The sequence below is a fragment of the Loxodonta africana genome, chromosome 8, assembly GCF_030014295.1.
Source record: "Loxodonta africana isolate mLoxAfr1 chromosome 8, mLoxAfr1.hap2, whole genome shotgun sequence".
NCBI lineage: Eukaryota > Metazoa > Chordata > Mammalia > Proboscidea > Elephantidae > Loxodonta > Loxodonta africana.
The window spans coordinates 92,054,020-92,080,037 of NC_087349.1; the positions used below are offsets into that span (position 1 = coordinate 92,054,020).

A 26,018-nucleotide genomic window follows, 5' to 3' on the forward strand; every position below is an offset into this window, starting at 1 on the left:
ATGCTGGGTAGGGCAGCCTGGCATCCATCTCTCTCAGCCACGTCTCAGAAAATTGAATTAAAACCCATAGTTTTCAGCTGTTGCCCGCCTGGCTGGCTGGCTTGTGGGAAGTAGCTGAGGTGGTAAGCACTGGTAGAAAAAGCTAGGGAGGAGAACCCAGCCTTCTTCCCCGAGAGAGAAGCCAGTTCAAGGGGTCTTCTGGGAGAAAGGCTTTCCCGAGGGTGGTGCTTAAGCCTCCTGCCTTCCCAAAGCCAGTGAGATGAGGTGGGAATGGGGGGGGGGAGTGGGAGGGTGGCTGGTTAGAAGGTCAAGGTTCTAAGACCTTGAGATGAAATTGATTTCTTAGCCACCATCATAGATTGAATTGTGCCCCCCAAAAATGTCTGTTGCCTTGGCTATGCCATGAGTCCCAGTATTGTGTGGTTGTCCAGCATTTTGTCATCTGTCGTGGATTGAATTGTGTCCCCCCTCCGCCCCCCCAAATATCTGTCAACTTGGCTAGGTCGTGATTCACTTATATGACTGTCTACCATTTTATCATCTCATGTGATTTCCCTATGTGTTGTAAATCCTATCACAATAATGTAATAAAATGGATTATCAGCAGTTATACTGATGAGGTCTACAAGATTAGATAGTGTCTTAAGCCAATTTCTTTTGAGATATAAAAGAGAGAAGCCAGCAGAGAGACAGGACTTCATACCACCAAGAAAGTTGCTCTAGGAGCAGAGCGTGTGCTTTGGACCTCGGGTTCCTGGGCAGAGAAGCTCCTAGTCAGGGGGAAGATTGATGACAAGGACCTTCTTCCAGAGCTGACAGAGAAAGCCTTCCCCTGGAACTGATGCCCTAAATTTGGACTGGTAGCCTACTGGATGGTGAGAAAATAAATTTCCCTTTGTTAAAGTGATCCACTTGTGGTATTTCTTTTATAGTGGCACTAGATGGCTAAGACAGGCATTGTTACCACATTGGTGGTCCCTGAGTGGCACAAGTGGTTTGTGATTGGCTGTTAGCCTAAAGTTGGCAGTTTGAACCCACACAGCAGGATTGAGATCCTGGGGATTAGCTTCCATAAAGATTACAGCCAAGAAAACCCTCCTCTGTAACACATGGGGTCACCATGAGCTGGAATCAACTCAGTGGCAATGGGTTTGGTTTTTGGTTACTGTGTTAGACTAGGGCAGAAAAGAGGGAAACCCTGGCCTGAGGAGGCCCAGTCTGGGGGTACAGAATTGGTGTAGCTTCTGTTCAAGAAGACCCAAGATTGTTGAGACCAGAGTCACATGCCTGCAATGGGCAGGGAACAGTCAGGGGCACAAAAGCTTCCCAAATTGTGTGGTAGCCCATGAGGCAGCATAGCACTAACTGGGCACCAGGCATCAGGTTTAGTCCTTGTCTTAGTTTGCTGGTGCTGCTGTAACAGAAATGCTACAAGTGGGTGGCTTTAAAACAGCAATGTATTTTCTCACAGTTCAGAAGACTTAGAAGTCCAAATTCAGGGCACCCGCTCTAGGGGAAGCCTTTCTCTCTGTCAAATCTGGGGGAAGACCCTTGTCTTTTTTAGCTTGTATAGCCCCTATGTTCCTTACTTCCTTGGCACTTTTCACATGGCATCTATCTTCCCCTGTTGACGCTTGGTCCTGTGTCTAATCTGATGATTAGGTTTAGGACCCATCCTATAGTGCTATGGCCTCATTAACATAACAAAGAAAACCTATTTCCAAACTAGATTACATCCACAAGTATGGGGTCTGGATTCCAAGACATATTTTGGGGGACATAACTCAATCCATAATAGTGTCTAGTCAGATAAGAAAGTTACCTGTCTGTCTTGTGCTAGTCCCGTTACCCCTTTGGGCTCAGCCCACAGAGAAGGGGGCTAGACAACCCTCATCAGTCCCAGCTCTCATATTTGCTTCCATGTCTTACCTGGGCCAATGCTACTACTCAGGGCTGGGCTTGGAATCCAAGTCTACAAGGACTGCCAGCTATACAGCAGCCTCCTGGAAATTAGAAAGAGGTGCCCCCTCCAGGTGGATGTCATTTTAGATGAACTAAGTCAGTGCCTGGCTTGGTGGGTGGTGGACAGAGCAAGAGCTGGGTTTCTGCCACCCTCGTCCCCTTGGGAATATAAATATCACTGTATACCTGGGGTCCTGACAGTTTGGGGGTCTGTTCCGCTAGGAGCTGATCCCCTGCTCATGGGTCCTGAATCAAAGAGAGAAGAGGTAAAGGGGATGAGTGTGAGCAGAGGATGGCTGGCTTCCTCTGCTGCCCAACTGGCTGCCCAGGCAGAGAAGAAGGTGTGCCTTATGGCCTGAGCCCTACTCTGCTGGCACCAGGCCAGCCAGCTCACAGTACACACCAAGGCAGACAGCTACGCAGAAAGAGCAAGGGATCCAGAACCCAGAGTGAAGCCTGGAGAACCCAGAGTATGGAGAAGAGAATAAACATGAGTGCAGAACCTCAGAGCCAGAAGGGCACCCATCCAGAACCCGACATCGATTTTTCCAGAGGGAGCAGGCCTATGGTAGTGACCTTGGTCTCCAGTCCTCCCCACGCTCCCAGGCCCCCGTCCTGCATGCTATGTTTCTCTTCTTCACTCTCACCACATTTCACAGTTTACAGAGCACTATCACACACAGCACCTCATTTGATCTTCACAACATCCGTGTCAGAGGCAGGTGAAGGTAGTGGGCTCCCAGGGGTTAGAGGGCCAAGCTAGGAAGAGATATAGTCAGGTTCAGAGGGAGATCCTATTTTACCGTCTGTCTGTCTGACTCTAGAACAGCACCCTGTTCTCTTCTCTCCACCAGTCCTCACTTCTCCTCGAATAGGGTCTCATTCTTTGCTGATACCAAGCCAAAAACTAAACCCATTGCTGCCAAGTCTATTATGGTTCATAGTGATCTTACGTGTTACAGAGTACAACTGCTCCCTAGGGTTTTCTTGGCTATAATCTTTTTGGCAGCAGATCACCGGGCCTTTCTTCCACAGTAGCTACTGAGGGTGAGTAAGAACCAACAATCCTTAGGTTAGTAGTTGAGCACAAACCACTTGTGCCATCTAGGTGCTCCCTTGTTGATACAAAGGGTTAGGATTTTACTCTTCCAGGAAGCTTTCCTGGGCTGAAAGGAATGTGAGTCATGAAGACCAGCAATGTGGTGTTCTAGCAGGGCCAGTGCTCACTGAGTAGTGAAAACAACAAAACAAATCCATTACTGACAAGTCGATGATGATCCCATGTGTTACAGAGTAAAACTGAGCTCTGTAGGGTTTTCTTGGCTGTAATTTTTATGGAAGCAGATCACCAGGCCTTTCTTTTGTGGTGCAGCTAGAACCCACCAACCTTTCCATTAGTACTTGAGTGCAAACTTTGCACCACCTTTGGGCAGTGAAGAGAAAGCTTCAGCTTCCTCTGTGGACTTAGGAACTCATGTCTCTCTGGGCCTCAGGTGCTTCCTTTAAAGTTTCCCTATTGACTCATGACCCACCCACAGGTCCTCTCAGAGAAGTCAGGGAAGTCCCCCAAGGGGAGGCCCAAGTCTCTTTTTTCTCTCTCCTCCTTGAGGGTTCTCAACAAGGTGCCACACTCAGGACATGCGCCCACAGGGAGGGTGGCCAAGATCTTACTTCAACGGCGAAGGACATATCGTGTTTGCAGAACTCACGTTTGGGGATATGAAGTGGGTGCTCAAGAAGCTGGAGCCTGGGGTAGTGAACAAACAGTTCAGAGTAGGTGGGGAGCAGCTGCGGGGCACAGAGGGGTGAGTACCTCACCTGGAAGTGGATAACTGCTCTTAGCCAGACTTTGGCTCCACCATCCACTGGCAACAGGACTTTGGTCTGTTTAGGTCTCTAAGCCTCTATTTACCCATGTTTTTTTTTTTTTACTAGCAGGAGGTAGCACAAGATGACAGTAACAGTAGCAATAGTAACTTATTCAGTATCAGAGCTGGCAACCCTACTATGGGAGGCATGTCCCATTCTTATTTAGTACTGCAGTCAAGACCAGGACTGTGGTTCCACAGGGACTGAGGACCAGGCAGTCTAAATCAAAAATACCAAACCCCTTGTGATGATTCCGACTCATAAGGATCCTACAGGACAGAACAGAACTGCCTCATAGGGTTTCCAAGGCTGTAATCTTCATGGAGGAGCCCTGGTGGGCAGTGGTTAAGAGCTCAGGCTGCTAACCAAAAGGTCAGCAGTTCGAATCCACCAGCCGCTCCTTGGAAACCCTATGGGGCAGTTCTACTCTGTCCTACAGGGTAATCTTTACGGAAGAGATTGCCACACCTTTCTCTCTCGGAGCAGCTGGCAGGTTTGAACCACCGACCTTTCCGTTAGCAGCCAAGTGCTTTTAACTAAAAAAAAAAAAACTCTAGAGCCATATTATTTAAGTCGCCTCTGTCCTGTAATCCCACCCCCCTCTTTTCTTACCATAGAGCATTCTTTTTGTGAGGGACATTTAAGGACATCCAGGCAGGCACCCAAAGCTAGCTGACCCTCTCAGGCCCAGACTGTGGGGGCAAAGAGTAAGGAAGGCTACCTGGAGGAGGAGAAAGGGCAGGCTCTGACAGCCTCAGGACATGAGAGGCAGAAGGAAGCCGGCTTTCTAGCTCTGGGTATCTCCGGGAGGGTCAGAAGGAGGGCGGTGAGCGCCGGGGAAGGCCCGACCCCGAGCCCCGGAAGCTCTGTTCCAGAGAGGGGGTCCGTCGCCTCCGCATCCTCATCCCCAGGCCTCGGCTCCGCAGCTCTTGCTGGTGTTTGCCGCGAGGCCAAGCAAGCGCAGCGGGCGGGGTCCGGGCTGGCTCCCCCTCACTCCCCATCCCTAAGCCCGCCCCCGCGCGCTCATTGGCCTGCACCCGAGCCCCCGGCCTGAGAGGTCCGCGGGGGGAGGAGGTGGTCCAGCGCCTCCTTCCAGCCCCCAGCCTGCCTGCGCCGCGGAGGCGGCGCTTCTCTGTCAGGACGGAGCCGGCTGGGTGGCTGGGCGGACAGGTTGGGGGCGCCGCTCTCCGGCCCCCGGCGCTGACTGACGGCGGCGGCAGAGGCTCTAGGCGAGCGCGGTCCCCGCGTGCGCACACGTACACGCTGCCGCGCACAGACACACGGACACCGGCCGCCCCCGACATACCGACGCGGAGACCCGACTCGGCGCGCGCTTCTCCGCGCACACGCACGCTCTCCATTCCGGGCGGCGCGGGGAGCAGGTCGCCCGCTGCGCGCCCTGCCCGCAGAGTCGCCCCGGACGCGGGTCCGGCGGGCGGCGGCGAACCGGGGCTCCAGGCCGATCGCAACTCCGCAGTCCAGCGGGGAAGCCCCCTGCGACCAGGTAAAAGCCACCCCCGCCGCTCATTCCACACCACGGATCCCCTGTCTCGGCTCCAGAATCTTCGTCCCTCGGGGACCTCTGACCCCCTACTCCAGCTCTGGCGGTCTCCGCAAGCCGCGTCCTCGACCGCGCGGGCGAGGGCCAGCGCGGGGCACATCTCCTGAATCCGAAATGAAGCCTCCTCCCAATGTTGCTCCCATCTGTGTATCAGTCTGACCGCCCCCCTCCAAAAAATGTCTGATTCTGGGGGCTGTGCTTGGGACGACCGATCCCTGCAGACCCCGTGGGAGATGGGGTCGGCCTAAGTACCTCACGCCCCTTCCCGTGCTGCGAAGGGAGCACCAGGGACGGGGAGGGCACTGCGGCCGAAGGGACTCAGAGCGACCTGTTTCCCTCACCCCGAGACGAAAGGACGATCCTACGCGGATAGGGAAAGCGAAGCTAGAGGGTCCTCGGGGGCTGAATACTGTCACCCTAATGGAGTGGGCAAGAGATGTGCTGGTTAGAGGGTATTGCGGCTAGCTAGCGCAGAATGCCTTCCTGTAGTGCTACATTCGGGGTTGTGCAAAAGAGCGCCGTCCCTCGATTCCCTGCGGTGCGGAGGGCTTGGGGTTGGGATGCCCGGGCTTTGGTGGTCCCTCGAGGAAACGCCCTAAGGGGGCCTGCTGGGGAAAGGCGCCTGAGGTGGGGCCGCCCAAGACCCCTTGCCAGACCCCTGCTGGCCGCCTTAAAGGCACAGGTTCCTTCGACAGCTGCGGGAGGGGGCAGAGGCCACATCTTAGGCAGGACCTTACAGGTGGGGTGGAGGTGGAGGTCAGAGGGGACCAGGGCCCTACGAGATGGAGCTAGTCCGTGATGAAGGAGCTTAGCCGGAAACGGATTGCGTTTCACGGTGGAGCTGGGGAGTGGTGCCTTTCCACTGGAAGGGGCTCAGGCTCCCTTTGGAAGACCCTCCAGTGGGGTGGCGGAGCCTTACTGATTCTGGGACCATTCCTATGCTTTTAGTGCCCATGTGTCAGTCTCCCTTTTTGCCTCCCCCAGCCTTGTAGTGCTCCACAAAGCCACCCCCCCAAAAAAAGCAAAACAAACAAAAAAACAGGACATAGTCATTTGGCTTTTCCTGGGAGCAGCCCTGTGGGTATGGGAGGGAGGGTGGGAGGGGTGACACAGTCTGTGTAGGATAGGTTGCCTGGGGTTGCAGTCTGGGCCGAGGCAGCCAGGCGTCCTGAAGGTCAGGATACAGGCCTGGGGTGGCAGTGAGCATCTGAAGAGGACTGGGTACTATGTCCATGCATTTGTGGGGTCAGCAGACAAGCACCCGGGTTTTCTCAGGAGGCTCCAATCTGAGTTTGGTGCTGGGTACAGGTGGGACTGGTGGAACCCCCAGTCCTAAGCTGAGCCTGAGGTTCCTGCTCCCCAGTGACCTTGAGGAGGGCAGGCAGAGGCACCAGTCTGGACAGCAGCTGAAATTTGAACATACAAATTAGAGGCAGAGCACACTGGAGCAGGCCCTGAGCCAGATCTTCCAACCAATTCATCAACAAGTGTGTTTGTGGGGTGACCAGGGAGGTGGAAGGAGACCTGGTCCCTTTCCTCCTCTGCCACAGATGGTCTGTTTACCCATATGTACAGCGAGGGGAGCTGTCTGTGGGGAGCCTCTATGGAGCCATCCAGCCTGAAAGGGTACATGGCTGTCCTATTTTGTGTAAGGTTCAGGCTGGCAGGGAGTTGATTGGAGAAACACTTGGGGGCCATCCTTTTTTTCTAAGCCTCTCCTCTCTACCATGCTCCTCCTGTGGAACACCCCCTCAATTTGTGTTGAATAAATAAGCTCACAAAATGTGTATTTACCAATCAATATGTGCCACTAACAGGTAGGAAAGACATGAGTTAAGGCCACAAGGTGGCTTTCTACATGGGGACATGGCCTCTGGCTTGAGCTCCCAGGAATGAAGATTCCACTGGTAGAAGGCTGACACTGATAGTGAATGGTGCCTTGTGCTGCCTGCCAGGTGACAGAGTCGAGGTGTGCCAAGCACAGAAGCAGGGGCTCAGCTTGGTGCCAGAAGGCCTTGTGTACCTGAGAGCCACCTACCGGGGAGCTGATGCCTAGGGTGGCAGTGAGTTTCTTGTCCTGGGGAGGTGTGTGAGAAGGGGCCTGATGCCCCAGTCAGGTCTGCCTGAGGGCTTTCTACACGGTGGAGGGGCTGGAGGCCTCGACCCCCACTGAACAGAGGAGTCAGAGACTTCAGGGTCTGGACGGGTTGAGCTTAGTGGCCTAGCTGCCTGGCAACCTGGAGCTGGAAACTCCTTAGCTGCGACGTGTTTGTGCCACGTGTGGATGCCGTCAGAAGCACACAGTGACAACCACCCCCACAGTGACACACAGGGAGGGAGTGACACACTGTCAGGGAGGCATGTAGGCCTCCCATGACACCTGCCAGGGAGCTGGGGCAAAACAGAGACAAACACATCAGAAAGACAAATGGACATCCTGACACACCCTCTCACACAGATCTGGACACACCTGGGCACCCACAGGCATTTGCCCAAGGAAGGCCACAGAAATTTTCCTTATAGAAAAGTCCGGATACATGTTGAATGGAGGAAGTGTGTGTGTGTGTGTGTGTGTTGCATGAGGCTAGACCAGGAGTCGCAAACTTTTTCTGTAAAGGGTCTGTCACAAAAAACCACTGCCATCGAGTTGATTCCAACTCACAGTGACCCTATAGGACAGAGTAGACCTGCCCCGTAGAGTTTCCAAGCTGTAAATCTTTATGGAAGCAGAGTGCCACATCTTTCTTCTGAGGAGCAGCTGGTGGGCTCTAACTGCTGATCTTTTGGTTAGCAGCTGAGCACTTGAACCACTGCACTACCAGGGCTCCTTTGTAAAAGGTCAGATAATAAATATTTTTGGCTTTGTCGGCCATATGTTCTATGGAAATTGCTCAGCTCTGCTCTTGTAGTTTGAAAGCGGCTCTTGTAGTGTAAACAAATAAGCATGTCTAGCTTCCAATAAAACTTGGAACACTGAAATTTGAATTTCATACAACTTTCGCATGTCATGAAATATGAGTTTTCTTTTGATTTTCTTCCCCTGACCATTTAAAAATGCAAAAACCATTCTTGGTTTGCTGGCTGTACTAAAATAGGTGACAGGCTGAATATGGCCTGCAGGAAGGATTTGCCGATCTCTGGGTCGTAAGGTTAGAAAAGAGAAATGGTTGAAGAAGGGAGAGGCTTGGAGCTGAGAGCCGAAGAGCTGCCACTGGCACCTGAATATTTTGTTCCATTCTCCCTGGAGTTCAGATGCCTATCTGTGTAATGGGTCAGTCCAAGGAGAAGCTCCGAGCCTGGCCATAGCACCCTACTCCAGATAGGCCTCCACTGTACCAGTGGGATAAATCTCCCACCCTAGGGATCCCTAAGGTCCCTGGGTGGGGGGGAGGGTACAGTTTTCTCTTGGCTGCTAACGGAAAGGTTAATGGTTTGAATCTACTCAGTGGAACCATGGTAGAAGGGCCTGACGATCTACTTCCATAAGGTTACAGCCACTGAAAACCCCATGGAGTATAGTTCTGCTCCGAAACATGTAGAATTGCCGTGAGTTGGAATTGACTCTCTGGCAATGGGTTTGATTTTTTTTTTTTTTTAAGGACACCTGGGAAAAACATTCATGAATAAAAAACTGAGTGAAGTCATTTGAGCTCACCAAATACTTCCTGAGTCCCTCTCCTATTCACCCTCTGTGCCCAGGTGTGTGCCCACCTCCACTGGGAGTGAGACCAGAGAGAAACCTGGGCCTACCCCCCTTGTTTCCAGACAAGAGTCATAACTCACAATGGATAGGACAAGACTTGAAACTGCCCAGGCTCGTCATCTCAGGGCTGGGGGAGCTCAGAGGAGAGGAGTGGTCAGCGGGGCTGGTGCAGCCTGGGAGGGCTTCCTGAAGGTGGTGTTTGGGGGCACACTTTAGTTTTGAAGGCTAGCCAGACACTCTCATCCCAACTCTCTGCAGATTCCATGCGTTGCTTTAGCAGTCCACACCTTTCCTTCTGACAAACGTGCACCGGGGAGGGTTGCCTGAGAAAAAATACATGGCTGCTTCGTGGGCCCCTCCGAATTACTCAGCTTCTGATTTCAGATTTGTGCAGTAAACCAAGTCTTACCTTGTATTTCTTCCCCTCCCGACTGCCCCCTCCTGACCTTTTCTTTCTCCTACCTCCTCAGAGGTGGGCCATGCAAACTTCTCTCCCTCCTCCTTTCCGACGCCTCTGGATTCTGTCCCCAACTTTCCAGTCCAGCTGCCCTTGTCCTGCCCAGGCCCCATTGCCTCTATCCTGGATACAGAAATCGGCATCCACTGTGGGTCTTCTGCCCGCAGTTCCCCTTTCCACTCTGCTCCCAGCCTTCCGAAGGTTATCACCTCAACAGGAAGCGGAACACTCTTTAGTGCCCCTGCCCGTTTCAGCTTCGTGGGCTCCAGGGACTGGCACCAGAGCCTTCCACCCTCTCCTCTACTCTCTCTCCCACCTTCTTATATTTTGCCATGCCCCGAGTCACTTCTCAAATTATCCAGCAGGCATCCATCAGAGTGCCTGCTCCTGTCCCAGGGGCCAGGGCCTGGACGTCCTTTCAGGGGCTCACCCACCCAGAAGAGAGTGCTGGCTCACAAGGCATCACGGTGTGAATGGAGAGGTGCTGGCAGCCTGGCCTGCCCACCTCTCCTGGAGTGTCTTAGCTTCCTAGGGCTGAGATAACAGCAGACCACAAAATGGGTGGCTTCAAAGAACTGAAATTCGTTTTCTCATAGTTCTGGAGGCTGGAAGTCCGTATTAGGGTATCTACCATGACAAATCCTTCTCAGGGCTTTGAGAGAGGGGCTGTTTCATGCTTCCTTCCTGTTCCTGGTAACTGCCAGCCATCCTTAGCATTCCTTTGCTGCTTCTAGGTGCATTTGCCTTTGTGGTCACATGGTATCTGTCCCCTCCCTTACCCCCCCTCCGCCCGCCGTGTGCTACCCTGTTTTCTTGTCTATTCTCCCCTTTTATAAAACACTGCTCAGAAGGGCTTAACATTAGGACCCACCCTACTCCAGTTCGACCTCATTTAACTTGACTGATAACATTTGCAAAGAAAAACCCTGTTTCCCCAAACATGGTCAGCTTCACAGGTACAAGGGTTAGGAGTTCAGCATATCTTCGGCAGGGGCACAATTCAGTCCATAAGGTGGAGCCATGTCTCCTGCTGGGTAGATGCTCAGGAGACATTATCTTATAAATCATCCACGAACAGTTGCCTCCCCTGGCTCTGACTTCTTGTTCCTCTCCCTTCCCCTTGCTCTCCCTCCCATGCCTCCCAGCCCCCTTCCATCAGTTCTCTCCCTGCCTTTCTCTTCCCCCCAACTTTTATCCTCTGCTCTTCTTTTCCCTTCTTTCTCCTCTCTTTTCCTCTTGCTTGGCCCAGGGGAGCTCAGTCTTTGGAGAGCCCTCACGAATCCCCCAGGACAGGAGCTATCCCTGTACTGTTGAGTGTGTGAGGGGCTCCTCGTTACTCAGAGAGAAGGACTTCACAGCGTGACCTTGGGAGGGTCTCTTGGTCTCCTGGAGCCCAAACTCCAACTGCACGTGTGTACTTCAGCCTGGCCCTTCCCTGCCCTGAGCTAGGTTCCCTGAACCTGTTTCTTCCGTGTGAAATGCAGGGCTTGGGTGAGATCATCATCAGAGTCCCTTCCTGTGCCCTGGCTCCTGTCACCTACTGTGAACAGAACCCAGGTGGTCAGGGCTCTGGAGGAGGAAGGTTTGAACACCAAAGAGGACCCTCCGCATAGATGATTAACCCCATGGCTGCTGAGACACTCCTCACCCAGGCATTTGGCTCTGCCCTTTAACCGTTCTGGCCTCTTTGTGAAGGAAATAGATTCTAGAGGCTCCTCCTTCCTTCCTTCCCAGAAACAACTTCAGTTCCCTGGTTTGAAGGGTGAGTTGGCAGGGGACAGTGGTTTCAACTTTCAGCCTTCCCTTCCTCCTTCCAGCTGAGGAGGAAGCCAGGGGTTCAGAGGAGACATGCTAAGGTTTCACTAATAAAAAGAGCACATTGAGAGCAAAGGGGGTGAGTGGTCCGCTTCCCCTGGGCCATATTCTGTCTTGTGTGCAGTCTTGATGCTGTCCTGTGAAGGGAGGGGTGCTGAACAGCTGTAGGGTTCCCATAGGAGGTGATTCAGGTGGTCCCAGTCCCATGAGGGGCAGGTGAGGGACCCAGGGCCGTGTGGCCCAAGGGAGAGGGAGGGTGAAGTGCTGTCCTCCACCTATGTGAGTTTCCACTAGGCAAAGAAGCATGTACTTCTCAGGGCTGGCCAGGACGTGGAGGACATCAGCTGCCCATCCAGGGCCTAGGGACCAGCTGCTGGAGAGGGCTGAGTTTCCTAGCACAGGAGCCAGACCACCCTCCATTGGGGTGCTGCAGAGGTCCCTGCCTGGTTTGCGGCAATGGGGGGATCGCTAGAGGATCTGTGAGCCCCTGCCATTCAGAGAAGTGGAAAGTTGGCAAACCTGGCAAGTCATTGCTCTGGTGTGCAGACTGATGATGCTGCCTTCACGTGTGCAGGACAGCTGCCTGGTGCAGTGGGTGACAGGAGGACATGGGTCTGTTGTCACGTCCCACCCTGGGTACCGCTGGGGTTGGAAGTCCTGAGGAGGGTGGGCCTTCCTGGGTCTGAAAGGGGGATTTGTGTGCCTTTGGGGTCCCTGAGCTTCCCCCAGTCCAGGTATCTGCCATACAGACCCTTGCTGCCTGGTGGGGTACTAATGCTTTATACTGTGTGACCTTGGGAAGTGTCACCTCCTCTGTGGCCTCAGTTTACCCAGCTGTACCATGGGAAGGTGGCCTTTAAAGTCCATTTCATGTCTAAAATGCCATGTCTATAACTGACTGTTCCTATGGTGGATGCTTCAGATAGAGAAATGTGGGTGGAGATAGCAGAGGGCCTGACCAGCCCCTAAAAGCATGAGGCAGGTCACTAAATGGGTACCTGTGGCTCTGTGCTGATTCTCCTTACTGGTAACAGAAAGCAGCAGGACTGTAGGGATGAAGTGCACAAGCTTTGGAGCCAACTGCTTGGGTATACTTCCCAGCTCTACCACATACTTGATGTGTGACCTTGGGCAAGTTGCTTAGCCTCTCTGTGCTTCATTCACCTCAGCTATAGAACGAGGATGATGCTAGTACCTACTTCTTAGGTTTTGGGAAGGTTAAGTTAGTTAATGCAAGTTTAATGCTCAGAAAAGAGTTTAATAAATGTTAACCATTAGCAAGTAAAGCCTGCTGTTCTCATTTTGAATGTGACACAGGGCTGTGGGGGTAGAAGTGACAGTATTCCATTAGGTTCTAAAAGGCTGAACCCAAAGTAGTAAGATAACGGTAATAGTTAACACATGTAAGGCCCTCACCAGGTCCCAGGCTATACTATACACTCTCTCCTAACTTATCGACATGGTTAGGTTACAAAGACCAGGTCGTTATGTGAAATTGGCATTATGCGAAAATAGAGATGACCATATCAGATCACAAAATGGTGGAAGACTACATCATTACATAACTGGTAAATTACAACATTACATAACTGTTAAACCATGGAGAAATCATGGCCCGGCCAAGTTGACACATAACCATCACAGCCAGTGTTACTCTTGCCTCTCACCTCAGTGTTTGTTACTGCCAGACGTACATCATTAATGGGCAGAATACACTGATAGTAGATTTTTTACTATTGTAAATGTGAAATGTCTGATAATGAGATAGTCGATAAGTGAGGAGAAAGTATACTCTAAGGTTTATTTATATGAACTTGTAGACTCCTCACAGTAAGATCTATGAGGTAAGTATTACTATTATTCCCATTTTACAGATGACACAATTGAGGCACAGAAAAGGTATGGCTTGCTCAAGGTCATAAGTCTAAAAACTGAAAAAATGGTCCCTGAGTTCACCACACTAAATACCAGGAAGTAGAGTTAAACAGTTTGTGATCTGTTGCAAAAGCCAGCTGCCCCAGCAGAGCTGACAGAGGAAGAGGGAGAGAGGTAGGGAGGGAGGCTGGAAGGCTGGAAGGCTGGAAGGCAGGGAGGCAGGTAAGGAGGCAGGCAGGCAGGCAGGGAGGCAGGCAGGCAGGGAGGCAGGTAGGCAGGGAGGCAGGCAGGCAGGGAGAACGAGATAATGAGTGCCAGGGGATATTGGGTGGCCAGGTCTTTCTAAGCCGCTTGTGTAGCTGGGCTGAAAGAGACTGTTGTCCGTCCCCAGGGAGGGGAAGACTCCACCCTGGGCTGCAGTGGCTGGGCCCAGCCCTGTTCCCTGTCCCATGAGGGTGTCACTGACAGGTTGGGGGAGTCCAGAGGAGGGAGGTAGCTGGGATATGGAGAAGGAAGAACAGCTAAGAAGGCTGAGAATGGCAGACCCAGAGGACAAATCCTAGAGGGCTGTCCTGGGGCAGAGGAGCCATATTGGTAGCCCAGAGGAGCATAGGTTTGGGGCAGGCGGGGTAAGATCGTAGTCACCTAGCATTATCCACAGGGAATGGTGTAGGGTGGCCTTGGGGTGGGGGTGGGAGCAGGAGTGCCAGGAGGGGCTAAGAGATCCTGCCCTGGAGAGGCTGGATAAGATGGTCCCCAAGCTGAGATGGAGTGTGGGAAGGCAAAGGCCCAGGGACTCCCAGGCACTCTCTCACAACCTCGGAACTGGTGAGCAAGTGTCTGTGTCCATTTTGTGCAGGAGGTAGACTGTACCGTGGGTTGGGGGAGGGTGAAGAAAGTGGGCAACAATGGGAGTCAAGGACCCTGAGGGTGCCTCAACCCCTCGTCCTGCGTCACTCACTTGGGGCACACCCTTCTCCTGGTTCACGTCATTGCTGGAGCAGCCTGCTGACAACTCAGGGAGCTGGGGTGGGAGGGGGCTGGGGACGTTGCTCCTGCTTGTTTGTAATCCACTGCAGCTGTGGCTGAGAAGCCACGAGGCCTGGAACCGTGATGAGCATTCTGCAAGTCTAGGTACTTCGTGGTACACCCGAATCTGAATCTGAATGTGTCTGATTGCTTCTCTACACTGGAGCGTCTTTGTGGGGTGAGCGTGTAAGTGTGTGTGCCTTATCTTGGTCATATATAAAGACTGATAAAAATATCAGAGCAGCCCAGTCGCTGTGGGGTTGCATCTGCATGTCCTTGCTCTGTGAGTGTGCCTATGTCTGCGTTTCTGAAAGTTTGTGTGGCAGGGGCGGTGGGGGGCGTTGGGTTGGCTCCTGAAGGAATCTCACCTTTGTGTGTTCCATCCTGGGTATATGCATTGATACCTTCAGGTAGGTATTCCAGGGATAAATGTCTCTTTGGCTCTGTGGGCTTGTCACAGCTTTCTGCTCATCCCCGTGGACCTGTTTCTCTCTCTCTCTTTCTCTCTGTGCGTGTTTGTATGAGACAGACAGAGAGACAAGAGGAGAAAATGGAAATCAGCCAGCCCTCAAAGCGCAAACCCATTCTCTGCATGCTCCCACCACCTGCTTGCCCTCTAGAGCCACCAGAGCTGTTCAGGCCACTAGCTCTTCTCTGTCGACTCCCTTGGTCTTAATACAGGTTAAAACAGAGGCTTTACAGAAGGTGGAAACAGCCTCAATGTCCGCCACCAGATGAATGGATTAACAAGGGGTGGTATATACATACAATGGAATATTACTCAGCCATAAAGAGAAATGAAGTCTTGGTACGTGTCTCAACATGGATGAACCTTGAAAACATTGTGCTGCGTGAAATAAGTCAGTCACACAAAAGGACAAGTATTATATGGTTCCACTTATATGAAACATCTAGAATAGGAAGGTATACAGAGATCAAGGTTTATTAGTGGTTAGCAAGAGTGAGTGCGGGGGAGGGAAAACGGAGGGCGCTCAGTGCTTAGGGGACCCGGTTAAAGGTGAGGGAAGAATTCAGGAATGGTTATGGTGATGGTTGAACAACAGGACGAACATAATTAATGACACTGAACTGTACATATGACAATTATTGAAATGTCAAATGTTTTGTTACTTATGTATTTACCACAATAAAAAAAAAAAAAGCAGAAAATGAACAAAGAAAAAACCCCCAGAAGCTTTATAATCCTCTCCATAGGAGAGTCATCTGGAAGCTTTAAGCAATGATGACACCTGATTCTAATTCACTTGGGCTGGGTATTAGCCTGGCGCCACATGAGCTGAGCTGTCTGAACCCAGGGCAGGGCAGGGGAGGAGGTGGCGAGTCTCCACGTGGAGGAGCCAAGGCCCAAAGGGGTCTTGCTGCTGCCTTCTTGGTTGTTGCTGAGAGAAAGTAGTGTTGGTTTCACCTCGTCAAGTCTCCTTCTCCAGGAAGTGTTCTTTCTGCCCCAGGGCAGAGATCTCTCCCAAGAGACAGACACTGGGCTGGCTGGCTGTTTCTGGTGGCATCAGGGAAGGAAGCACTGTATGTCCGTTTTGTGGCATGTGCTATGTACCCGTTTCTCATCTCCTCCTCCTGTTTGGGCCCTGCTAGCTGTGAAGTAGGCCCGTAAGGAACGGAGACAAGGAGGTCTTCTATCAGCCAAGGGAGCTGAGACCCAAAGAAGCAGAGGGCCCAGACTGTGGCCACACGATGGGGCCAGAACCCAGACCAACTTGCTTGCACTCCCCAAACCAGAGCAGCTAAAGGGGGTGCTGGAGGCACAAGGGGTAGGGCATTGCCCAGACTAGAGACCTCTCTGACCTCAGGCCTCACTGGCCTTTGACCTGTGGTTGTGCAAGGTGCAAGAGAGGCAAGCCCAGATCTTAGACCACTTCTGCCTTGCGTTAACCTCCCTGACCCTTCACTGGCCAGAATGACTTCAGCTTCTGCTGAGGGTTAGTGGGGCCAGGCCTTCCTCCGTTCCAGCCAGGTGGGTCAGGATTGTCATCTCTCTGCTGGTAGGGCCTTGGGCTGGTGAAGGTGGTGGAGGTGACCAAGCCCTTGGGGATTGCTGAGGCCAGAGCCTGGAGCTCATGCCAAAGGCAGCCAGTGGCCACCAGGACAGAGTGCTGGAGAGGAAAGCGGCTTGAAGGGCCTACATGGGGTATAGAGGCTGGGGTCTGAGTGTCCAGTGTGGGCTGTGCATTGGGGTGCCCATGGCCCCCTGGGCCTCCCGGAACATCTCCTGGGGGACATCCAAGGCCTTCCTCAGCAACTCTGAGTGAGGCCTGGGCAGGCAGAGGAGGGAACAGCTAAGACGAGGGCCACCATTTGTGGAGCCTTCCTGTAACCAGTTTTCTGTCTAATTTTTGGTTCTTGCTTGTCACCAGCTTGAGCTTGGAGGGAATGTGAGGGAGGCAAGGCTAGAAAGGGAGGGAAGTGTGGCTAGGCAGAGCATCGGGGCACCAAGGACTTGGGAGTAATGGCAGCTCTGCCCACTGGTGGGGGATGACAGGACAGGTGGTGGGGACTCAGGTGAAGGAGTTTGCTCTAACCCCACATGCCTCCTGAACAGGCACTTGTGGGCTCATGGTGCCCTGATACGGCCCGCTCCATCTTTTTAACAACTGCCTAGTATTCCACTGTGTGGCCACGCCGTGTCCTAGTTAACAGTGCCTGCATCGTGGACACTTTGCTGCCCCATTTTGCTGTGGTTATTTTAAATTGTGCTGCAGCGAATCTCCTTGCAGATATAGTGAAACCTGTGAGAACCGAAACTCGATAGGACTGTTTTTTTTTTTTTTTTTTTTTCTGGGTCTTGCAAGTTTTCTGCCTTTAACGGAGTGCAGTCTTACCACTTTCCCATTGCATTTTCCTTCTCTGACAGGTTTCCGCCTTACAGAGCTTCTGGCTTTCATAGATTTTACTGCATTTCTTTTTACACACATGTAAATATTTCTCTAGAGTAGACACCTGGATGTGGGATCTCTGGATTGAAGGGTATATGCATTAATGACTGAGTTCAGGAGCAGGGCAGACTCTTCCCTGGGAATGTACCCACACTCCCCCAGTCTCCTGCCCTGTGACCAGTCTGGTCGTCACTAACAGTTCCAGCTCTCCAGTCCTCACAGACCCCCCCCAGGCAGTCCTGCGTTTACTTCATTTTGTACAGCATGGTGTTAAAGGCTTTCTCTTGCAGGATGAGTTGGTCGAGGTAGGGTGAAAGGAGGGTGTATTTGTTAGGCTACAAGGCTAGGCAGCTGTAACGATGTGGCCCTCTAATGTGAGTTAAGTCAGATATAAGCTTATCTCTTTCTCACGGAACCATTTGGACATGAGGAGGCCATTCAGGGTGATGCAACAGCTTGGCTCCATGAGATCACTCAGTGTCCTGGTTCCTTTTGAATGTCACTCCTATCCCTCAGGTGTAGTCCTTGTCTGCACAGTCACAGCTGGGCCAGCACTTGGGACGGAGGGAGGAGGAAGGAGTAGAAGTGGAGAGCATGCACTGACCTTATGAACATGGGGTGCAGAAGTGGTACCGTCGTTTCCATCCACGTTCCACGGGTGAGAACTTCATCACATGGCTACACCTGAGAGCAAGAGAGTCTGGCAGTCTCTAGGTGGACACACGTGCCCCAGCTGCAACTCTCACTGTGGAGGAAGGGGAGAATGAACATATTGGGGGGAGGACAATGTATTTTCTGTAGAGGAGAAAGCCATTCCAGACTCTTCCACTAGACTGATGGAGGCTCAGGCTAGCCTTGCTCCCCACTGTATCCATGGTGCCCAGCATAGGGTAGGTGCTCAGCAAGTGTTTGACGTACAGAAGAGTCAAGAACAGCATGGATGAAAGCATGGAGGTGGGATTACCCTTGGTGGCTGAAAGCCTGGCTGCAGGTAGGGAAGGGGTAATGAGAAAGGGAGCTGGCTGGATCCAGGATGTCTCTGCCCCTCCCTCTTGCACTGGACCCGCAGGAGTCATGCTTTTCCATTCTCTCTAACCTAGAGACATCTGGGGACTGGGCAGCAGCTGCGGGAGTGTGAGACCTGCACCTCCTTTCCTGCCTGAGAAGCACCATGGCCGCCAGCGTCCTGCAGACCTCTCTGACTGCTCTCTTCTTGCTGCCTGTGGTAAGGGCCAGGACCCTCCCACCACCACCAGCTGGAGCCCCCTCCCCGAAAGTCCTCTGTCTCTGTGTGCTCTTGGCCAAGCTCTGTTCACCTGGATGCTGTCTCTGGGATCTAGGTTGATCAGGGGCAGCATCACCACTGGACCATACAATGCCTTTGTGAGAATTAAAAAAGGGACCCCTTACTCAAAAAAAAAAAAAAATCAAGACCCTGTAAATCTCTTATGATGGTGATGTGACTGGCCACCTTTATAGTTGTGCAGTGCAGGTCCTGCTCAACTGTATGCAGCCACCCTGACCAGGGCTTCAGAAGGCCCTTCTGATCTTCCATTGTCCAACCCATGAGGCTCTATCCAGTTAGAGTTCAGAAGCCTGTCCGCTGCTTATGTCTCTCCCTGAGGAAGAGCAGGGTCAGGGGGATGGTTCCAGGGCATTGGCACCACCACCTAAGCTGGGAGTTCAGAACAGCAGTGAGTGAGGCTGTTCTCTGAGCCCTGGGTGCTAGTCCTGACTCACTGTGTGACCACAGAATGGCCCCTCCCTCCTTCTAGAAGCCACCTACACATCTGTGAATAGTCAGGGTTGGGCCGGATCTGCACTCACTGATACCCCCTACAGAACCATCCCTGCACTGGAGTTTTGAGTTAAAGTGAGCACTAGGAGGCTGCTGTCCTGATAGCAAAGCAGGGGCTGTGAAGTCATTTGGTCCTGTGTTTGAATTCATATCTTTCACTACCCAGCTGTGTGACCTTGGGCAGGAGTTTCTTAACTCCTTTGAGCCTCAGTTTCTTCTTCGGTAAAATGGGACAAGAGTAAATGAGAGAGGCGAGCAGGCCCTTTACTGAAAGCTACCCCTGGACTTTTCTGGATGCCTTGTCTGCAGCTCCTGGGTAGTATGCCTCCTTCCTGATCCCCAGAGGGGTGGGGATGCACTTCCAGTCTATCCTCTCCCCCACCTCTAGCTTGCTCCCCTAAAGCGCAGTAGTAGCCTAGTGGTCTCTAGAGCCAGGTTTCCTGAGTTTGAATCCTGACTCTACTGTCTGCTAGCTGTGTGACTTTGGACAAGTTACTCATCTTCTCTGGGCTATGTTTCCTCCATAGGACACTGCCCTGGGGCTTAGGTAGCCAGGCTTGCTGATGGACCTCTCTGGCCCCTCCCACCCACTCATTTGTGTGTCTCCTGCAGGTCACCACCATGCACTCTGACTGCATCTTCAAGAAGGAGCAAGCCGTGTGCCTGGAGAAGATCCAGAGGGCAAATGACCTGATGGGCTTGAACGACTCCTCCCCTGGTGAGAGGGGCGGCGGGGAGGGCGTGGTATGCCCACCACTTCCCAGGCAGTCTTTGGAACTGATTTCCCAGCCTTTAGCGCAGCTCCTTAGAGAGTGTTGGAGACCACTGGTCCCCTGGGTCCTTCAGAAAGCCCTTTGGGATGATGGAATCCTAGATATGCTTTGGGCAGTGACACTGGGGTCACCCTCCTTCGGGCTGGCCTGCCAGGCTGTTCTGAGTGGCTGAATGTGGCTGCCTTCTCTCCCATGGGGACTGGGAGAGAGCTGATGCCTGGGCTAGGCAGAAGCTGTCAGACAGCTTGTTAACAGGCAGCCTGGGCCTGGTGGCAGCAGGGACACAGCTGTTGCCAGTGGCTGATCTGGACAGCACCTGGTCAACCCAGGGCAGGAGGTGGGGGGACCTTTGCCACCTGCTTTGCTTACTCCACCAGAAGTCAGAGAACAAAGCAGCAACAGCAACCCCAGTCCTGAAGGCTGTCTGGTGCAGTGCTTCTCCTGGGGCTGCTGGTAGCCTCTGGGGAGAGGTAATGCTTCGTTGTGCCAGGCAGAGCCGTGCATTGCAGACATTTAGCATCCTCAGCCCCATCTCCACTAAATGCCACTCACACTCCCTGATCTCAAAGACAGCCAAAAAACACCTCCCAACATTTCTCAGTGTCCCAAGGGAGTGGAACGGCCCCTGGCTGAGAATCAGTGGTTCCCCATAACCTCCTGCCTCCTGCACTGTGCAGATGGGAACAAAGGCTCCCTCAGTTTCCTGACTCCCAGTAAAGCCAGGGGAAGGGTCTGAGTGTGTGTGTATGTGTGTGTGTGTGTGGAGGGGGGAGGGTGTTCAGGTAGAGGCATCCCTGGAGACTTCCCCAGCCTCACTTATGTCTCAGCTGCTGGTGGGCCGGCTCTGCAGCAGGCTGAGTATTGGGCTTTCACTCAGGACAGAGGGATCCACTTTTCCCCTCAGATCCTCCCCTGTTTGCTGGGGAACTCTTTGGAGTACCATCTGTTTAAATACTTGATTAATCTGCAGTCCAGTTAGATGTAATAGTCCCACCGGGCCCTAGCTCCCTGGCCAGTTGCTTCTCAGTGAACATTGCCTGCTAATGGAACCTCTCTTGGCCTTGCAGACCTTTCCTTCCAGCCCTGCTCTTGCTCAGCCCTAACCCAATGCTAGTGTAGTGAGGTAGCAAGTCAATTCTAAGGCCCACCAACTGGGGAAACTGAGGCAGGGAAGGGTCCAAATGGGCAGACAGTTGGAGAAGCCAAAAGGATATCTGGTGCAAACCTCTTGTTTGGTGGGTGGGAAATGAAGCCCTGAGGGCAAGTGACTGTTTAGCACACTGGGTGGGCCAGATTGAGAATGGTTTGGAATCCAGGTGCCCTGCCTCCTAGCCCAGGGTCTTTTTCCTGCATGATATGGTCATTCTGGCTCAGATATATTTGTGTTGTGCAATGAAAGTGTGTAGGGGGGAAGGATACAGGCGGGAGATGGGGTGGGGGCAGAGCCTGTGGGGACAGCTGCCGTGTACTTTAATCCCACACCTGTTCATTGAGCCCAGGCTAGGGAGAGGAGAGGATACAAGCCTGCCCCTAGAGACATCCTGGTAGAAGCATGAGAGAGAGAGGTGTGTGGATGAATGACCCTCCCAGGAGGGGCCAGGCCAGTGCTAGGAGGAGGTCGTACCCACCTGGTGGGCCCAGCAGAGGGAGAGAGGAGTTCTTCATGAAGAGGGGGGAAGGATTCAGGAAGAAGGTAGCAATTGAACTAGATCCTTAGCTCTCAAACCAAGGGGAACTTTTAAAAAATGTACCCAAGCCACACCCAACGCATTAAATCAGAGAGACTGGTCACTACTAAGTTTTAAAAGCTTCCCAGGTAATTATAATGAGGAACTAGAGCTGAGAACCCCTGAGCTAGGCCTGAGGGGTGGGTAGGTATTTGGTTGGCAGGTGAGAATGGAGGGCTGGATGGACAGGGAGAATATTCTCAGGGAACTTTAGGGGGTACCTGGCTGAGGGTTAGGTGGCGTAAGCCTGACATTTTGGGGGAGGGCAGTGGGTAATTCCTTGTATTTGGGACCCTGAATTGGAGTAGGTGGGGTTAGGAGGTGGGGCTAGGATGGAGACTTCTGGAAAGGCTGAGGGTCCAGGGAATAGGTATATATATATTTCATGTCCATCACCCCTGGAATTGGTGGGAAGGCCAGCAGAGGCTGCCCCGCTACAGGCTCTTCCCACTTGGCTGACATCCTACAGTTCTCCCCAAGACTTCACCTGACCCTCCTCTAGCCCTGCCTCAGAGGCCTTGACTCACAGGTTACCCCCAAACCTGAACTTGGACAGGGAACCCTGAGCCTACGAAGCTCATTCATCCACCCATGCACCCATGCACCCGTCCATCCGTCCATCCATCCGTCCATCCGTCCATCTATCCATCCAGTCTCCCACCCATCCACCCACCCATCCATCCATCTACCCACCCATCTGTCCATTCTCTCATCCATTCTCTTATTCTTTCGGTTCTCTCATTTATTCCTTCCCCTCACCCTTTCACTCACTCATTCAAGTCACCAAAGGAGCTGGAAGCAGGTCTGGGCTGGGCAGAGAGGGGATAAGGTAGGGGTAGAAGAATGCAGAGAGAAATTGGCACTCTGGTTGCTCTGATTAGTAGTTCAGAGAGGTGAGCCAGTCAGGAGAGGTGGAGCTAGTGCTGTGGGAATGAATTCAGTGGAGGGAGAAAGCACTCCCTTCTGGGGCTGTAGGAGGCAGGATCAGGGAGGAGGAAGTGGCATTCAGGCTGGGCCTAGAGCAGGGCAGGTTGTGAAGGATTATCCTGGGGGTAAGGAAACTGCTCTTCTCTAACCTTGAGTGCCTAAAGGGGAGGGGAGGCAGCCCCTTCCCAGGGTCTGCCTGAGGAGAAGATCTCTCCCCCTCTTCCCTAAATGCCCCTCTGAGTCAGGGGTGGGGCTTTATAGCATACAGCTGAGGCCTAATTAAGCAGAGTCAAAGGGCAGCCATCAGGTGGAAAAGGAGACTGTTGGCCTAAGTGGGCCACCAACAGCAGGGCTATTTTCTGCTCTGAGCCTCAGGACTACTTTAAAATGAGGGACGATGGGTCATGTTAATAGCCAATACTTAGACAGGCTTACTATGTGCCACTTACTGTACTAGTGCTTGGTTGTACCACCACAGCAACCTAGGGAGTAGGGCCCATTATCACCCGTATTTTATAGAAGAGGAAACTGACACACAAGGAGGTTATGTACCTCAATTAAGGACACAATCCAATAAGATGTGGAGGTGGAACTTGAACTCAGGCAGTCTGTGCCCTCAACCAACAGGCTACACTACCTTTGAAGAATGGCAAGTTCTGAGTCCCAGCCTCCCCAGCCACTAGCCACAGGACCTTGTAAAATGAACTTAACACTTTAATTTTCTTGTCTGTGAAATGGAGGAAAAAAAACCTACTTCATAGGATTATTGCATTAAATGGCAAAATCCATGGGAAGTGCTAAGGACAGTGTGTGGCATTTGCTAAGTACTCAACAAATACATTGCGTTAAGAAGAGTAGTACAGTGTTGAGTGCCTTAGATGTATCTCATCTTGTGCTGGATCTGAGTTTTTCTGAGGAAGTTTAGAGACCCCTCTAGGAAAAAGGATGGTGCAGTTTGAAACAGCCTGGGGACGTTTTCTGGAAGAGAAGGGGAGGAATGGGGGACAAATCTGGGCTTCAGAGGGCAGACAGAGAGGCAAGGAAGGTAGGAGAGCAAGCTCCAGGTAGGCGATGATGCGAATGAAGACAGAAAGAGGGCAGTGAGTACGGTGGTTTGCAATTGTAATAGCTAGCACTTAAATACCAGCTTCCGGGTTCTAAATCTTTACACACACACTCATAATCAGCTTATTTAAACCTCACAGCAGACCTATGGGCTGGATAGAGTTTTTGCCCCTATTTTTCAAGAGACTGTTCAGGGTCACTATGAGTCGAAATCGACTTGACGGCAACGGGTTTGGTTTGGTTCGGTTCAGACACAGAGAGTTGAGGTTATTTGCCTGTTACCTAGAAGTTCACATGGAGTCCCTGGGTAGTCCAAATATTGAACACACTCTGCTGCTAACTGAAAGGTTGGGGGTTTGAATCCACCCAGAGACGCTTTGGAAGAAAGGCCAAGTGATCTACTTAGGGAAAATCTGCCACCGAAATCCTGTGGAGCACAGTTCTGTTCTGACGCACGTGGGGTCGCCTTACACAGTCAGCAAGGTATAGCCAAGATCTGCATTTGGGTAGTTTCAGAGTTTGTGCTGTTCACCACTGTGTCGTATTGCTGCTGGAAGAGGAGGGAAGACACTCACATGTGTACACTCGCACCCACTCACACCCCTACTCACTGTGTCCCTACTTCCCCTCTGCTGGAGTGAGTGAAATGTTCAACAGCAGAGGAAGTAGAAGCGGAGCTGGAGAGAGACTTTAGGAGAGCAGGGCCTTAAGTGCACCCCGAAGGCCTGCATTTTGCGTAGCTATGGAAAGACCAAAGGGCGTTTGTTTTTTTAAGGACTGGAATAGCAGAAGGCCTCAGCCTCTGTGGGCCTGCCTGGCTGGCTGGCCCAGCCCCCAGCATTATGCAGCTCTGGTGGAAGAAAGGGGGCCCAGTGAGGGAGGCTGACACAAAATGGCACCCCCCACCCTGGCTTATCCTTTAAAACAACAACAACAACAACAAAAACCAAACCTATTGCCTTTGAGTCAATTCTGACTCATAGCCACCCTATGGGACAAAGTAGAACTGTCCAATAGAGTTTCCAGGGAGTGGCTGGTGACCTTGAACTGCTGACCTCTTGGTTAGCAGCTGAATTCTTAACCACTGTGCCACGAGGGCTCTGGCTCATTCTTAGGGAGGGCTTTATACCTGCAAATTGAGGAGGGAGGACCCCTCTTCAAAGAGGGATTTGGAGCAGGTGGCCTCTGGGTGCCTTTCCAATGCTGAAGTTCTGGGAGACTGTTGACCTTGCTGTCAGTGGCCAGGGGAGGGCTTGTCAGGGGCTTAATTTTCCCTGCATGCATGCTGAGAGCCCCAGGCCTGCCCTCCAGGCCATCGCTGCCCTTCCAGCTGAGCCGGACTTCTTGGCCCCAGAATAAACAGGCTCGTGAAACACAGGCAGCACTTCATCTCATCGTGCGTGCAGCACTTCATCTCATCGTGCGTGCAGCACATCAGAACCCCTGGGGAACATTTGGAGTTCCTGGGGGTGTGAATGGTTCATGCACTGGGCTGCTAACCAAAAGTTTGGAGACTCAGATCTACCCAGAGGTGCTTCGGAAGAAAGGCCCAGCGATAAACTTCTGAAAAATCAGCTATTGGAAACCCGCCGGAGCACAGTTCTGCTCTGACACACCTGGGGTGGCCATGAGTCGGAATCAGCGTGATGGCCACTGGTTTTGGTGGGGACCATTTAAAGATGCTGATGTTCTGGCCCCTTTCCAGACCAAGGTCATCAGTATTTGGGGGTGGGAAGCTGGATGCAGGTATGTGTTAAAAGCTTTGAGATGATTCTAAAGTGCAGCCTAGGTTGAAATCCACTGGCTTGGCCAGAGAACAGCATCCACCAGGGCCCTTACCTCAGACCAGAGAGCAGCCCCCCGAGGGAACGGGTGATCCAGGCCATCAGTCTCAGTGACAGAGGCCTGGAGCTCAGTCCTAGCCCGAATCCTATTTGAGTGTAACAAAGCACCTGCAGTCGTGCGTTAGGTTATTCATTTGTGCTTGGGGTATACTGAGGAGGCCAGTCCCCCCTCTGCAGCCCTTCCCTATACCTTCCCTGACCCTTCTGTCTCCTTAAGGTCCTCAGCCTAGAACCTTGGCTAAAGGTCAGCAGATGTCCCTGAAATGCACTTGGAAATGAACAAGGGAAACCCAGCAGCTTGTTCCAGTGCCTGTGAATGGGACTGCACAACAGTGTTTACATACATTTTTTTTTTGCGTATTTATGCATAAGTTTATACATGTTGTTGTTGTTGTTAGTTGCCATCAAGTCAGTTCTGACTTACAACAAGCTTGTGTGTTTCAGAGTGGAACTGTTCTATAGGGTTTTCTTGACTGTAATCTTTATAGAAGCAGATCTCCAGGACCTTCTTCTGTGGTGCCTCTGGGTAGGTTTGAACCACCAACCTTTAGATTAGCAGTTTAGTGTAAACCATTTGTGCCACTCAGGGACCTAAGCTTATATAGAAAAATATATTATAACGTATATATATGTATTCTTATAGATTTCACGTGTGTCCTCATATCTTTAAAATCCAATAAACCGAGTCAGTGGAAATGAGGATA

The 26,018-nt window shown here is 52.1% G+C and overlaps 1 protein-coding gene across 5 annotated transcripts in view; it reads left to right on the forward strand.

The window, feature by feature from the left end:
• Positions 1-5,235: 5,235 nt before the first annotated feature.
• The window catches only part of ADCYAP1R1 (ADCYAP receptor type I), a 64,708-nt gene continuing 43,925 nt past the window's right edge, over positions 5,236-26,018 (forward strand). For 4 of the 5 annotated variants that reach the window (XM_064290121.1, XM_064290118.1, XM_064290119.1 and 1 more), the window contains exons 1-3: positions 5,236-5,335; positions 18,281-18,405; positions 19,591-19,696. In XM_064290121.1, coding sequence (XP_064146191.1) covers positions 18,352-18,405; positions 19,591-19,696 — 160 coding nt within the window. In that variant the 5' untranslated portion in view covers positions 5,236-5,335; positions 18,281-18,351. Of the gene's footprint in view, positions 5,336-17,081; positions 18,406-19,590; positions 19,697-26,018 lie in introns of those variants that run through there. The other variant, XM_010587186.3, reaches the window with a different exon arrangement.